This window comes from Pelmatolapia mariae, linkage group LG2 (genome assembly GCF_036321145.2).
Source record: "Pelmatolapia mariae isolate MD_Pm_ZW linkage group LG2, Pm_UMD_F_2, whole genome shotgun sequence".
Lineage (NCBI taxonomy): Eukaryota > Metazoa > Chordata > Actinopteri > Cichliformes > Cichlidae > Pelmatolapia > Pelmatolapia mariae.
Genome location: NC_086228.1, coordinates 12,043,148 through 12,059,294, shown reverse-complemented (window position 1 = coordinate 12,059,294; position 16,147 = coordinate 12,043,148). Strand labels below are relative to the sequence as shown.

The 16,147-nt window shown below is 39.7% G+C and overlaps 1 protein-coding gene across 1 annotated transcript in view; it reads left to right on the top strand.

Moving 5' to 3' along the window:
• mgat4b (alpha-1,3-mannosyl-glycoprotein 4-beta-N-acetylglucosaminyltransferase B) overlaps nucleotides 1-16,147 on the top strand; it is a 113,944-nt gene that overhangs the window by 47,100 nt on the left and 50,697 nt on the right. Inside the window, exons 2-5 of the mRNA XM_063493022.1 lie at nucleotides 6,341-6,520; nucleotides 7,734-7,877; nucleotides 9,677-9,810; nucleotides 15,554-15,600. Coding sequence (XP_063349092.1) covers nucleotides 6,341-6,520; nucleotides 7,734-7,877; nucleotides 9,677-9,810; nucleotides 15,554-15,600 — 505 coding nt within the window. The remainder of the gene's footprint in view (nucleotides 1-6,340; nucleotides 6,521-7,733; nucleotides 7,878-9,676; nucleotides 9,811-15,553; nucleotides 15,601-16,147) is intronic.

Sequence of the window (16,147 nt, the reverse complement as noted above, 5' to 3'; positions counted from 1 at the left end):
TTCCAAGAAGGTCCTGCACAGTCTGGCATTTAAAAGGGGAAAGGAGCACGAGTTAGTGCATGAACTGTTAAAAGTTAATTTGATTTTGAGGTTTGGAAGTGGACGTCTGTCAGGGTGACTTCTGAGTGGGTCAAGCTTTACAGCACAGAATAGAAGAAGAGAAAGCGAAGTGCAAAAAAATGGGCTTTTCTTCAGGACCTGAACAGAGTCGATAGGTTTTGTTGTTCTGCACATCATTTTAAATCAGACGGTCGAGATGTGCCCGAAGTGCAGACATTCAGCTTTAATTCAACGGGTTCAACAGAAATGAATTTCAGCCATTGTTATATTTTTATATACAGCAATTGGATGATTGACTGACTGGCAGTTTCATGGCCAAGCGAGGCCTGTTCCCTCATTATTTTGTGGCAAACCAAACAAAATAAACCCATTAGAGACTGAGAGCAATCTGGTTCTTTTATTGATAGGAACAAATTCACTGGAACACCAAAAGACCTGAATGTCCACAGACGACAACCGAAGTGCATGATGACAGAATTATTTCCGTGGTTCAGAGAAACAACTTCACAACATCTAACCAAGTTGACAGCACTCTCGAGGAGGGAGGCGAGTCGTCATCAAAATCTGCAATCATAACTGTAAATCCAGAGCGCTCACAGCAAGGTACAAAAGCTGGTTACACTCAAGGAGAAGAAATCTAGCTTCTTCTTCAGACTCATAAAGCTGACTTAATTACATGTAAATATAAGAGTGAAATTTTAAAGGAATCTGGTCAACTGAAATTATTTGATTGGTATAAATTTAGTTTACACCAAGCAAATTGTCTTTAATGATTAATTATCTCAATAAATAAACCTTTGTTTTTATACATTTCAGTTGCATTTTACTCAGAATGATTGAATTACTGAATCCTGGACTTGGACGTTAGAGGAGCTGCAGGTTTTGCAACCTAAATGTTGGCTTCGTTTTTCAGCCTCAGGTCGTTGCTGGATTGGGGATTATGGGGCTGAAGCACATATTTTAACTACACGAACACAGGTTTACCGCAGGGCACCGTGTTAGTGTCACATTTTTTGACATTTTGTCAGCTGTTATCTTCTCTTAAACGTGTAAAAAACCAATAAAATAATCCTAGTTTCTTTGATGATGGAACCTACTTATATTTATAGGAGTGTTTAAACCTCAGAACCTAAGAACACATGTTTAAACACATACAGGTCTGTACAGATCCGGGTCTGATCAATGTCACACTGATGATTGGCATTTAATGTATTGATTGATCAGTGAGGAAAAGCTGAACTGATTTTTAGTCCTCGTCCTTCTTCCTGTTCGCTAAAAGAACCACAAGGCCATTAACTGTGAGTCATCCTGAGTGTGTGTGTGTAGGGTAATCTCATTACCTGTGATCGGTGGCTTTTATACTATTACACACACACACACACACACACACACACACACACACACAGATATTACTATAGTATGACTCAACCTGTCTGCCCTCCACACTCTGCTCTGTGTCTCAGAATTGTGTGTGTGTGTGTGTGTGTGTGTTGTGGTATTACAGTTTGGGTGAAGTCTGGTTAGGTAAATAGATGGAAAAAGTGTGGACATCTACTTGTACATATATGTTTGTGAGGACACTGGGAGTTTTGGGACCTTTCGCATAAGGACGTGTGCAAAGTGAGAACATTTTCAGGCTGTTGCAGTGTTCAGACTAGTGCCTCCATGTTGTTTCCTGTTATTGATCTTTTTGCATTGATTAATTACTGAAAGAAAGCAAGCACACAAATGACATCAGTCACTGGAGAGGAGGGGGTCAAAGGTGAGACGTGAATGTCCCGAGTTTTGTGCCTCGTTAATTCAACTTTGTTTGCTGGATGTAAACAGATGATAAACCTCTGATATCTGTGTATGCTGTTCTTATTAAATGCCCGCCTCAGTTCTTCAACAGACCAAACGTCATCATAATTTTGAAGAATTTTGACTATACAGATGTTTAAAGGATAACATCTGTATGCTTCAACCTTTGGATGGAGCATCTGCTCTTCCTCTGGTTCCCCCATATTAGACAATACTGAGACGGAGAGTCTGGCTGCTTTTATATGTTTCACATCTGGCTTTATATATGTCACATCATAATAAAACATATTCATGTGCTTTACAATTGGATTAGCAGTCTACTTTTTTGGGTTTTGTACCATGTTATAGTATAAATACATGGGAAGAGGTAGTTTTAAAACACAAGATTGCATGAGTGCAGTCTCTGTTTCCAGTAGCTGCCAGCCAGTATCTAGGCCCGTGTGACTGAGGCATCACTGGTATGCGTGATCTGCACCTGGACTTTCCTAAAAAACTGAACTGAAGCTCACCTACTTTAATTTCTTTTTCACGTTTGCCATTTTTAAAGCCATTAAGCTGCTTTCTATTCTATTTTTACTGTCGTTGGTAGGACTCAGAGTGGCCCGTGTAGCTTAAAGTCAGGCTAAAAAGGCTAACAGATTATTTCCCCTCACTTTACACTTGTTGTTTTCATGGCAATAAAAGTAAACAATGAATGAATGAATTAATTAATAAATGATGAATTACTGTAGGTTTAATAAACACAGTGACAACATCCAGCCAGACCACCACATTGTCCTGACATGTCGTGAAAGATTTTATTTACAGCTGTTTGTAGTGTTGAGGTTTATACTTCTAGTCTGTGTCACCTGCATTGTGCGATCTGTCTCCATACAGATTGTTTGGGTTTAAAATGTCTCTTCTGATAGTAAGGCGGCTATAGAGTTTACTGTGCTGCTTAATTCAACCATTTACACAAAAATATAAACTCTGTTAATAACTGAGCTTTTTTGGTGTATTTTACTGTCGGCTCTAACAAACTCCCGGTCTATGCTAATAGCGCTCGGAAAATATTTCTCAAAATTTGAAGTTGCTACAGTTATTAAATATTACGAAGGATGTGAAACCACTGCTGGAACAAAAGCCTTCGCAGAAACACGGTTTCACTGTTTAACAGACCAACTGCTGCAGGAAGAAGATTATTTCATCAGCGCAGATAAATAACTGGGCAGCAGCATCATTAAAAACCCATCAGCGAGGAGTGTGTGTGTGTGTGTGCGCTCATAAATTCACTGCAGTTATCAGCCAAACAGATGTGACCATTGTTCTCATTAATGAGGGTTTACAGGAATAATTACAGCAAAATGAGGCGCTTTCTGAGTGATTTTACTCTCCGGCTATTAAAGTTCAGCTGACAGACAAACTGCAGCACAGCTCTGATTAGCGTTCGTCCAGACCCGTCTGGTAAAAAGTTGTGAGGTCTGGAGTGTCGGCTGTAAACACTTCCTGACCCGTATCACCAAGTTTAATTTCTCCGTTACTCTACAGGGAGCTTGAAGTGCTCGTGGCTTGTTAAACTTATGCGGGTTGAGCTTTGTGGTGTGTTTATGCGCAAGAAATTTGAACCATTAAAAATCAGGTGTTGCTGAATCCCTCGGATCAAGCTGATCTGAGGCCGAACAAAGGCTGACACTCAGAGGACACTCAGAGCTTTCTGTGCATGAGTCTGTTTATCCTATGAAGTGTGGTTACCACAGTAGTATCCACATGGTGTACTCATGACAGCGTTAGCTCCTGTGAGCTGGTCGGGGATGTGGACAGATGTGGACCTTGTTTCCATGGAGAGAAGAGGGTCAGTCGGACAGACTTTGGTTTTTTAATTAAACAATTTGGACACTAATTTGATGCCTAAATGGTTGTGAACAGATGCTCACGAAGACAGACGTATTAGTGGAGCCTGTTTATTAAATATAAACAACATTTATAAGCCACTTACATTTATCTGAGTAAGTCAAGACGTTTGGAGCGAGAGATCGGGATTTTGAGTTTCCTGCTGATTTTGTTTTTCTTTCTCTTCTTCTCTCTAAATCAAAAAATCAATTCTGTCATTTCAGTTGAATAATAATTAAACAATTTAAAATGATTGAACACAAACTTTCTCTTACTAGAATATCCAGTAATGCCAACATCAGCAAAGATTTCAATTTTAAATTGTTTTTTTGTTTTTTTTTTAACCAAAACAGAAAAATTTTAAATAGAATAATAAATTTTATTTACAGGCGCCTTTAAAGACCCTCAAGGTCACCTTATAATAGTACACAAAGTAAAATAAATAAATTAATAAAAACATAAGGTAAATGAAAAAAAAACAAGCATGAAAGTATAAAAGCTAAACAAGGTAAAAAATAGATTAAGACAGAATCAGGAGACAAAACTGAAAGAATAGAACAAAGGGAAAATAATTTAGTGTGTTTTAAACTGAAGCAAATGCTCAGGTTCATATTAGCAAGCAGGCAATTTATTTATATAGCACTTTCAGTCAACTCCCAGCTGAAAGCAAAGTGCTATACACTTGACATGACAAAAAACTTAAAACAATAAAATCGGCACATTAGATTAAATTAAAGCAGTAAAATCAGGGTCAAACTGTGTCATAAGCCAAGGAATACAAACTATTAAATATAAAAAAAACATTAAAACGATAAAAGTGATATTCAGGTCAGTAAAACCACTCCTAATCATAAACTAGTGCTAACTGCTGCGACTGGAACAAACGTCATGAACTGAAAATGTTAAAGAGAGGAAGTACGGCTGAGTTTGTTGAAGTTATCTCGTGTTTGACATTTGAGGTAGAGGTTTTTTCTGTTTCTATATTTGTGTTTCTAGATTTAAAATAATAAAAACATAATAAAATGAAGCTTTTTGTGAAGACCGAGCGCCTCTTCCTCCAGAATAATTAGTCACGTGAACCCTGTGGGCGTGTCAGGAAGTACGTGAACTCTTTCTCTTCATGCAGTTTTCCTTTTTGTTGATTCTTTGGCGATAAAATGATGAATAAAAAAACTGATAAGATTAACATAGAAAAGTGTCTCCTGTAAACCAAAACAAAACAAAAATAGGAACAGGTGACACTTTGTGTGAAGCTTTTTCAAAATAAAAGCGTGACTCTCTCTGTAGACGAGGTAAGCGCACCGACCGTCCTCCGTCTTCTGTATATCGAATTCAGTAAAACTGTTAAATTAAAATGTGTAAAGCTCATTATCTGCAGGCTCAGGCTGAGAAAAGTTGAGGCCAAGCTGTTCATGTTGACACTTCTTATTTTTGGAGTCTCAGTCGGATGTATTACAGCTGGAGGGCTGAACAAAGTGAACGGGGACGTCTGCGTGTGAGCCCAAAAGGGATTAGTGCAGATTTACCTCCACATAGCATTAACTCAGCGAGGGATGATGGCAGGATGATGGACGGCCGGATGCTATTTGCTGCGGCAGATGAAGGATTTAGCTTTTTATTTCCATGTTTTTACCCAGATTATGTCCTTTTTTTCCCTCCTACCTGTTGATGATGACGATCTGGCACAGTCCTATACGCTCTGTCTGCCTTCAGAGTAATCCCATGAAGCCTCAGTCTGTCTCTGTTTTCCTGTCTGTCACTCAGCGCTGACGGAGAATATGCACAAGTGTAATAAAACAGCGACATGCTCCCATTAATAAATCTGTATTGATTTTACTTCTTGTGTTTGCACACGGCTTGAGTCAGATTACAGCTTCATTATAGACACAGGACTAACCTGTAAAAGAACAATGCAGAAAAATACTCCACAGCAAATACAAGTTTACCTGATGTTGGTAAAATCTGGCAGAAATAAGCATCACTCCATTGTTAGCCCTGCAGACCCTGAACTTTCTTTAAATTTGGAATAGATGATTTTGTATAATGCAAGGATTCTCAAACTTCCATCAAAATATCCAGTAGGAAAAAATTATGAACACTTGGTCAGCTTTACTGTAAAAGCAAAATGAGGGCCGACTCAGTTTGGAGGTTGAAGTGGACATTTGAGAAACTGCAGGTTTTGGCACCTTTCAGTCAACTTCATGGTCAATCCTGCAGGACATCATGCTTCCACCTAACCCACAGTGTGCAATATAAACATTTAAAAAGCCGATTGTAAGTCTTCGTACATGCCGTGCAAGCGAGATATCATTATTTGCTTCATTGTTAGCTTCATTTTTTTGGTCCTGGATGGTTGTTTGTGACTGTGTTTGGTCAGATGTTGGGTTTGAGACGTTGATCTCTGATGCCCACATGTCAACATTTCACTACATCAGTGGTGCGAGTTTGGATGGACAGACTTAAACTGCTTTTACTGCAATTTACTGTTTTTTCAAAGAAAGGCATCAAGTGGATTCTAGCTTTTGCTGTTTTTGTGACTTTTTTTTTAATTACATGAGTTCACCTGAACACATGTAATAACCTCGTCCCCTCCTCTCCTCTTCGTCTCCAGGAGATGTGGTTGATATCTACCAGAGGGAGTTCCTGGCGCTGAGGGAGCGCCTCCACTCGGCCGAGCAGGAGAACCTGCGGCGCTCCAAAGAGCTGAACCTGGTCCTGGAGGAGATCAAGAGGGCCATCGCCGAGAAGCAGGCGCTCAGAGACATCAACCGCACCTGGAGCAGCCTCTCGGGTCAGTTTTGATCAGCTGTAAAACAACTGTTTTATTTTAAGCGTTGTTATCAATAAATTGCATGACTTTTGTCTCACTCCCATTTCTTCTCATTGCATGTTGAAGATCTACTTGGATCCTTGTTAAAATCCAACCATGCAAAATATGATTTTTTTGCCATTTTTCAAGTGGTCTTAAACCTTCGATCGGGACTGTGTTTTATATCTTGAATTTGCCTTTTCCCATCATCATGCTCACATCTACAGCTATTTTAGTGCAGTCATTTTTTTCCTTTATCTTTACACTTTATTTGTTTTTGAAGGTAGTTTCGAGGTTCTGATAAAAGTGTTGTTCCTTCAGTCGACCAATAAAAATCAAAAGCTGTCCTGACTAAATTTGTGATACTGACTTCTCTTTTAAACAGTCTCGACCTTCTGGGGTGTCAAACTCATTCTACTTCACAACTGAACCATTAAACCTACTGCACCTTTTAAGAAAACACCTTACAAATGTTCCCTTTTCTTGGTATAAAGAAGTTTCAGTACATTTTTAAAACATCTTAATTATTTATTTTAAAAATATGCTGAGATGTCTCAAGGAAAATATAAAGTTTTAACAATATCTCATTACCAGTTTGCTTTCCTTACAAAGAAACAGTGCAGTCATAAACTGTCTGAGGTCTGCCATTGATGCCGAGGGTTAAGTAGCGCCACTTTTAGGGGTTTGGGTGAAACACTTTAAGTCCTGTGTCATACCTTTCACAGTGTTGGGATGGACTGCGCTGGTAAAATGCACAGTCGGCTCCAGCGACACACCTCTCATCTCTCATGATCTGGAAAGCGATTTTTGTTCGACCCCACATTTAAAATAAATCAGGTGCCCTTGAGGCCTGAAGTCATGCAGTCACTCAGCGTGCAGCATTTCTGTCCTCGTCTCGCTGCCACGAAGCAAAAACTGAATAATGTGCTCAGTCAGAAGATGTGAAGAATCGTCTGTAATCCATTTAAACTGATCTGTTTTATCTGCTGTAATTTACTCTGTGTGTGTTCCGAGGAGATAAAGCTCAATCTGATCTGTTAGCGTGCTCAGTTTACTCCGACTTCACTCGTCCGACTGCGAGCGTGTTTCTAAGTACTTTATATGAAAGTGTGATTCAGCCGGTTTAAGCTGGCAGCGGGAAGACCTGAATAAACGTGACCTGATCTCTCCTGGTTTGGCCTCTGTGTGTCTGCAGAGGAGACGAGGCTGAAGCTGTGGAACGTGAGCAGCAGTAAAAACGTGCTGCAGCTTCCCTCCATCTTCCATCATCTTCCTCACCTGCTGAACAGAGAGGACAGCCTACAGCCCGCCGTGCACCTGGGACAGGGACGCACTGGAGGTAAAAGCCATCACACCTTTTTCTAAGCACACCTGCATGGAGTTTGTTTGATTTAATAATCTTCACAGCCTGCAAATAGCCTGCTTTCTTGGAAGAAGATTTTAATTTTGTTGAAAAAAGATTTTTAATCTTTAGAAACTTTGAGGTTAAATAAAGGCAAGATCTTGTTTTATATAAAAAGATCTAAAGTTAATATCACAGAGCCTAAAATTAAGCCTGATATAAAGGTACATAGAGATAAGTCTAATGGATCTCAGTCTGTTTGGTAAAACTGTCTTAGTCTTCTTATGGCCAAGGGGTCCTGGCTGAACCAGCAGCCCAGGCACAGTGCTCCTCTCCTGGGGTAGCAGCTCACCGAGGCCCCCTCATAAACCCAACATCCTCTGGCGAATAAATACAGAGCTGTGATCAAACAGGCTGACCAAGGTCACTCCTGATGTGTGTGTGTGTGTGTGTTGCCTGTGTGCGTGTTTGTGTGTGTGTGTCAAGCCTAATTTATTTTTAAAGCTTTTTTTCTGCTTAGTAAACCATTTTCTGACAACTCTGCTTTACACAGACGACATAAATACAGATAAAACCACAGAGAACAAACACATCAGAAAATGGAAGATATTGCTGTGTGTGTGTGTGTGTGTGTGTGTGCGCGCGCACAAGCAGTCAGATAAATTTATGATGCACTGACTAAAACGGGTTAGTCGTGTGGAAAGTGCTTTATGGTGCAGCAGAGGACAGAGATAACCACCAAGAAAAGAAACACAGCAAGGAAATTATATATATTTATTTGTGTGTGTGTGTGTGTGTGTGTGAGACAGAGAGACACAAATCTGATTTATATGTTAAAGCTTTGAAACAAAACAGGATCAGCACGAAGTGTTTTCTTTTTCTGAAGCATCAAGGGGAGGAAAACATATTAAACTAAAACTGAAAGGCTTAAATGTACAGAAATATGGCCTGCGTGTGTGTGTGTGTGTGTGTGTGTGTGTGTGTGACTGCGTGTGTGTGTGTGTGTGTGTGTGCCTACGTGTGTGTGTGTGTGTGTGCCTGCGTGTGTGTGTGTTTGTGCCTGCGTGTGTGTGTGTGTGTGTTTGTGCCTGCGTGTGTGTGTGTGTGTGTTTGTGACTGCGTGTGTGTGCCCTTGTCCAGTCTTGTTTGATGAAGTTTCTTTCTTCTTTCTTTCTTATGTTCAACACAAATGTAATGAACATAAGAAACCTCCTGAACATCTTTTAATTTGAAATGTCTTAACAGGAAGTATATATAGCCCTATCCAATGTATTTGGCTTGGCTCTGTGTATTTGTTGGTAACACTCAAAATTTCCCAGGCTCTTGGAATGGAAATATTCTCCACTCCTACAGTCCTTGACCTACCTATGTGTTTCCTAAAAATGTTTTTCATTTTGAAATGTCAGTCTACTCACTGTCTCTGTCTATTTCCTGTGAATATTTATGTTTAACCAGTCTCTCTTCCTGAGACCATTTCACATCCAGGCTCTGTGTACATACTGGAAATACTCAGTGCTCCCAGATCCCTTAATTAAACCACTGGCTCTGTGTATTTGCTGGAAATATTTACAGCATCAATGCTTCTGACTCTGTGTATGTTTTGGGAAATTGTTAGGTCTCCTTGGCTGCTTTAGGCTCTGTTTATTTCCTGCAAAATAAATGGATCTCCTAAATCCTTGGTAGTGTCTATTTGCTTGGTATTACCAGTGAGTGCTTCTCCATCTGGACCTTTCATATTGTGGGACATTAGAGGCAATCTTCGCCAAACATTTCAAATCTTGTGTGTGTGTGTGCAGTCTCCATAGTGATGGGGGTTCCCAGTGTGAAGAGGGAGGTCCACTCCTATCTGACCGACACGCTCACCTCTCTGATGTCAGAGCTCAGCGCCGCCGAGAAAGACGACTGCGTCATTGTCGTCCTCATTGCCGAGGTCAGTGTGTGTGAACTTGTATAACTAACATTGTGGGGACCTACATCCTTTAAACAATCACACTTTAGGGACTTGTCTTCCTTAATGTGACAGAAAGCCTTAAAAGTCCCCATAAGTTAAATCCTTATCCTTTAAAGGTTTATGTGAAATAGGTACTATTATACACCCAAGCAGCAACCTCCCAGGACTGAAGAATTGATTCAACACAACATCAAGAACTGCAGTTCCCGTAGTGGCCACTTGAGGTGCTACAAATGTTAACATGTATGTCTAAGCATATGTTGACTTCCTACCTTGGCACTAAAACCTCTGTCCTGTAGTGCTGTGTGTTTTTTGTTAAAAACATGAAATGATCTTCAGGATAGATTAAAGCCAAAGGCTAGATTTGATTGTGTGCTATAACTGCAGTATGTTTGGATTATCCAAACATACTGCAGTATGTTTGGCTGGCTGTACCTTTGTTGCGCATCAAAAGCTGTGTTGCCACACCCATTACTTTACTGCACGACCTCCCAACCTCAATTACAGCGATGATATTAAAAGGAAATCAAATAAAGAATTGATTTGATTATGTTCAGTTCATTCTCTGAGAAAGAATCTAAGTCCAAGTGATGTCCTCTGAAGTGATGGAAACACGTGTGTGGATAATTGGCCATCAGAGTGAGTGTGTGTTGATGCGTGAGCTTCCTTGCATGCTTTGTAAAGGCCAGTGGTTTAGCTAATGAACCTCACAGACACACACACACACACACACACCACCGATAATGTCAGTGATTCTCCGTGTTTAGCTTCCATGCTAATGGTAACCTCTAATTGCCCAAGGGAGGTAAAGCAATGATGTTGTGTGTGTGTGTGTGTGTGTGTGTGTGTGAGCACGCGCTCACACATTAGATCATTAAAGTCAATCTGCGAAATGTGTATGCTGTATGCTCTTTTAATAAATAAAGTCAGTGTGTTTGTGTCTTTACAGTGATGAAGGTCACAGTTTACACTGTCTTTGTTTGTTCTCACTCTAGAGCTACAGCTTCTCATCTCTTGTTAGTTCAGTTCATATCTCTTACTGTTTCGTCAAATCTCATTTGTGCAAATCCAATCCAATACTGTGTCGGTTAATCTCACAGTACTTTATGGCATCTCTTCAAATTCACCTGAAAGCCCATTAATTGTGATAATCTCTTTAAAGGAGCTCACTGTAACTTCTAGAAAACCATCATTATTAACTGCACCCATTATGCGAATTTCAGCCATCAATCTGTTGTTTGCATGAGCAAGAGTCAGATTAATGCTATGTTGTTCTGAATGTGCTGTCTGTCATGTAAGTTGTAATACAACTTAGAGAGCAGTGTATATACTATTTATCTGAATATAAATGTCATGGCAACAAAGGTCACATGGACATCAAGTTAGGGCTAGCTTTATAACTTGGCTATCTTCCATGTTAGCTAAACTAATTTATAAATGGCCAGGGGAGTTTGGATGAATTGGCACTTTCAGTTCCATTAGATAGCTTTCAGTTCATGCATATCAGCCAGAGACTGTGTAGATTACAGACGTTAAAACATGAAACCAACTAGGAAGTGTCCTAAATCTTTATTCCTTTTGCTGGCCAACAGGGGGCGACACCTGTGGTTGCAAGAAGACTTTCAGTTGTATAAAGGTAAATGGGAAACTATGGGCTTGTTTGCCAGTTTCAGGGCGCAATGGATGAAATATAAAGTTCATTTTGTAGATTAGCAAGAAAAAATGGTTATACAGGGTAGGCCCATTCAAGCACACTCACCATTCAATCACAAATCCCTGTGTCCCTTGTTTCACAGTCAGATCGATCCCTCATTCACCAGTTTTGGATGCAGGACACCAAAATGGTGACAGTGAAAACATTTAACTTTAGCTCATCCATATTTTATACAGAATGTGGTCTTAGCAGGCAAGCTAATGGTAGCTATCATTAGTCAGAAAGCTCGGGGTCAACTTTGATCTCCAAAACAACACATTCCTACCATAAATTGAATGAATGGTGCTGTAATACACTCTGTCTAACCGTTGGTGGTCTTTCATTCTAAATGAATGTTAAAAGGAACATTTATTGATTTTTTTTTTTTTTTGAAATTTTGGCATGCTTTATAAGAAATATATATATTTAAAAAAGTAGTACAGATATCTTCACTGAATTATTCATTCTAAAATAAGAAAAATATAATCAGTGCCAGTGTTTTAAACATGACAGAAGAAATTTGTAATTAATGTGATAAAGCTCTTTGTAATTTTGGGTAATCCATGTTTCTACATATTCAGTATAGTTATTGTAAAAGGGACTGAAGACCGAAGTCTGGCATCTTAGTCCCAAAAGACATTAACTCACTTTTATGTAAATAGACTTTAAAAGTGGATAAATAGCCAGATTCATCTGCAATTTCTACATTTGTTATTTTGGACTCTGGGTCAGAAAATATACAAAAACATGTCATCTGCATATAAGGATACCTTTGAATTCTGTTGATCTTACCTGCTGTTCTTTTTCCTATAGCCATTGGTTCAATTGGCACAACAAAAGAAGAGGCATCCCTGCCTTGTACCTACAACTGGGAAAAATGTATTTTATAATTTTTGCATACAGCTGCCGTGCAGTCTACTTTTAAACTAACAATAGTTAATACTGAAAGCAGAATAGAGCCCCAGAGGCAAAGTGTTTGGGATGTAAATTTCTTTGGGACAAAAACACTTTTAGCTTTGAGTTGGTAGAGGACACTGTACCGAGACTAAAGCTCAAAGGTGTGCAAGCATCTACTGCAGGAGACTGACTGGAGAGTTTATAAACTGCCGCTGAAGACTCCCTGGTTTATAAACTCAGATCAGTTTCAGAGCCAGCTACATTTCTCTGCTCTGCTGTTTCCATCTTGCTATTTTTCCTTTACTTTCTGTTCTGCAATTTAATTTCTATCTCTGTTTTTCAGTTGGATGCTTGTGTTTGTTTTTCCTCCAGGCTGATATAATATTTAAAATCCTCTCAAGGTTTTTGTTTTTATCTCATAGTCACAGATTTCAGCTTTACTTGCTGGATTCAGGCTGAAATTAAAATTAAAAACCTGGCTTTAATTTAACTTTTGTTCAGGTTCGGGGTTTCGGATTTCAGATAAACTCGTCACGTGGTGTCTCAGTAGGGTTTGTTTATGCAGACGAACAAGGAACGAAAGTACTTAAAGCTTTTAGAGAAGTGTAACATGAATATTGCATGACCAAAGCATGTTCCATTCAAAATGCAGAGGAGCATGTGACACAGCCCAACCTGGTGTCCCGGCCCCCGACAGATCCACCACACATCCTTTATTTCACACAAACAGGTCTGCAATCATCTCCTCTGTCACCTGACTCAGAATAGGGCTGAATTATCAATTTGAAAGGTAATACAAGAGAGACAGCTGAGAAGAGATGAAAAGATCCTCTAGCTTTGTCATTGATCAGAGTCTGTGGTGTTTTCTTTACCATTTAAAGTGATATACGATAACAATTAATGGTGTCATGACCAGGCTCCTAGGCCACTACGATAAACATGGAAAAGACACAGCAGACGGCTGTAAAGCAGAACATTTATACCAGCAAAATTTGGAAAATTGCATAATTATGTCATGGTCTCTTGATTGTGTTCCCAGGGTTTTGAGTCACTTTTGGATTCCTGGTTTCTGTTTGGCCATTCTACTCCTCTTTTTTGGATTATTGTTAGGCTGAGTTTGGATTTCCTGTTTTGATTTCTTTATTATTAATCTTTTCCTATGAGTTTTGGTTCCTTTGGTTAGGGTTTCTTGTGATAAGTATAGTTTCCTTGGTCATACTTCTTGCTAAGTGTTCACATTCCTGTAGTATTAGTATGCTGTGGTTGTTTTCTGTTCACCTTTAAAGATTAGCTCTCTGTCGTTGTTTCCTGTGACTGTCCACCTGAGTCTCGTTCTCTAATCAGCCCAGTGACATAGATTTAACAAGCCCTTCCTGCCTCTCTTATAGTGGAGAAGCTTTCCCTTTCATTTTCTAATAAAATATGGTCCTTTAAAAATATGTGTCATACTTTTAGTGTTTGTTTCATCAGCGAGGGGCTTTAATGGCGTCTGCTTCTCGTTAACACTGAGCTCTGCGGTAAGCTCCACCCAGCTGGCACGTCCAGGATGCCAAAACAAACCACAAACTCTCGGAAAAGCGCGCTGGAAATACATGTGACCGTGCTGTGACCTTCAGAGCCAGATGATTGGGTCCCACAGGGAGTCCATCTGTGCCCTGATTGGGCCGAGCTCTGATGTTACCGATTTCTTAAGTTGTTGATGTTTGAGCTTGAACAAGACCGTGTGTGTGTGTGTGCGCGTGTGTGTGTGTATATGTGTGTTTTAGGAAAAAACTAAAATATTGAGATGACCTCAGCCTCCCGTGTGTATTTGTGAACATTCATTAATTCAGTGTGTGTGTGTTTGTGTGTTATTGTGCATAACAAGAAAAAGTGAGGAGAACTTGAACACTGTGTGTGTCGGAGATACTTGGGCATGAGCATGATTCTGCATGACAGGAAAAGTGTTTCGGTGCCGCCTGTTAACACAGTGGCTACAGAGAAATGCTAAACAACATAAAACAGCTGCACAGTGATGCACAGTTACTTCACACATGTGAGCAGTTGTTGTAAACAGATGTTAAACAGCCACAAAGAGACAGGCCTGAAGACTACAGAGCGATAACTAGACTACAAAATCACACGAAACTGCAGAGACACCAAACACTAGACTTATTATGACTCCTGCTGTTTATAGTTTTCTCAGTTTGCTGTCTCTACTTCTTTAAATTGAGCTCTTTTAGTGTAAATTACCTCACTTTAAACATGCAAATACATCAACATAAATTAAACTATTAAATTAATTTCATGGTGCGCTTCATTATGAAATAACTGACTAACTATTTCGAAGTGATGCTGTGTTTTTACTCTCCATGGTTTCATTAAATGGTAACCTTTACTGTTTGGACCCATTCTGCATTAATGACTGGGAGAGAGAGAGAGAGAGACTTGCAGCAGTGCATGAACTGAGCTTTTATGCCCTTATTATAGGGCAGTGAAGAGAATGAACAGCACTGGGATATGAAATCTTTCTAAAAGAAAAATGTTTCTTTTCATGTACAAAAACCTGAATAATCATGCCCCACTGTTTCTCTTATTGTCTTGAAAGAGCACTTCCCTCTCAGGCTGCAGGCTCACTTGTTGGTTTCTAGAGTTTGTAAAGGTAGAATGGGAGGCAGAGCCTTCAGCTATCACACCTCCCAGTTGGGGTTGAAGGGCTCAAACCTTTGATTTTTACAACAGTTTACAGTTAGGACTGGATCTTATTTACATTGCTATAAGCTCAGGCTGCTGGAGCCTGCCTATGACGTATGAGCACTTTCAACCTCCTCCTTCCACCGTCCAAGTGTTTATATGCCACTGATGCACATCAATAAATAGTGTGTATTTTGTTCCTTTCTCTCTCCTTTTTCTCTTCACCCCAAATCGGTCCTGGCAGATGGCTGCTCCTCTCAGATCCTTCTTACCCCAGAAGTGCTTCTCTGTTTGGGTTTCTCTCTAAATTTATAAAGTCTTTACCTTACAGTTTAAAGTAACTTGAGCGTGTAGTGCAGCTTATGTGGATGAATTCTTGACTTCATCACTCTTACTCATCTGATGCTTCGAAGCTGTGAGTTTCACATCGAGACACAAACTGCTTTTCTGTGTTTTCAGGCTGACCAACAGTACGCCAGCAGTGTAGCAGACAACCTGAAGCGCCTGTAAGTCAACCTGCATGACAGGATGTTGTTACTACTGCAGCCAACACGAGTGTGTGTGTGTGTGTGTGTCGTCCCTTTTATGGACGTTTTCAGCTCAGATAACAATACCACTGTTAAGTAGACTGGGACTGGAACTATTCCTGCATGTATGAGACGACATCAGGCTGGATTTACACGCCGCTTTCCTAATTTTCTAAAAATAAAATATAACAGATTGATATGCTGATTAATATTAATCTTCTGGATTAGTGTTTATTAGTGAAACACTACATATCATCATGAAGATTTATATATTGAAATTCAAATATGTGAACTTATTGTATTGTGGGATCAAGTCACAGTTCACAGTGGACAAGTTACAGTTTGTATAAATAAATCTTTGTCGTGTGTGAATGAGTTGTTGCCTCATGACTGTAAATTATAGCGCACACAGCCCACAGTCAGTCGTGTCAACAAGCTTGACCACATTATTAAGTCAAAAACTGCAAACAAACAAACATATTGGAATGCGTTGACTTTGTATTTGTGGAGCACCTCCAAACTGCTG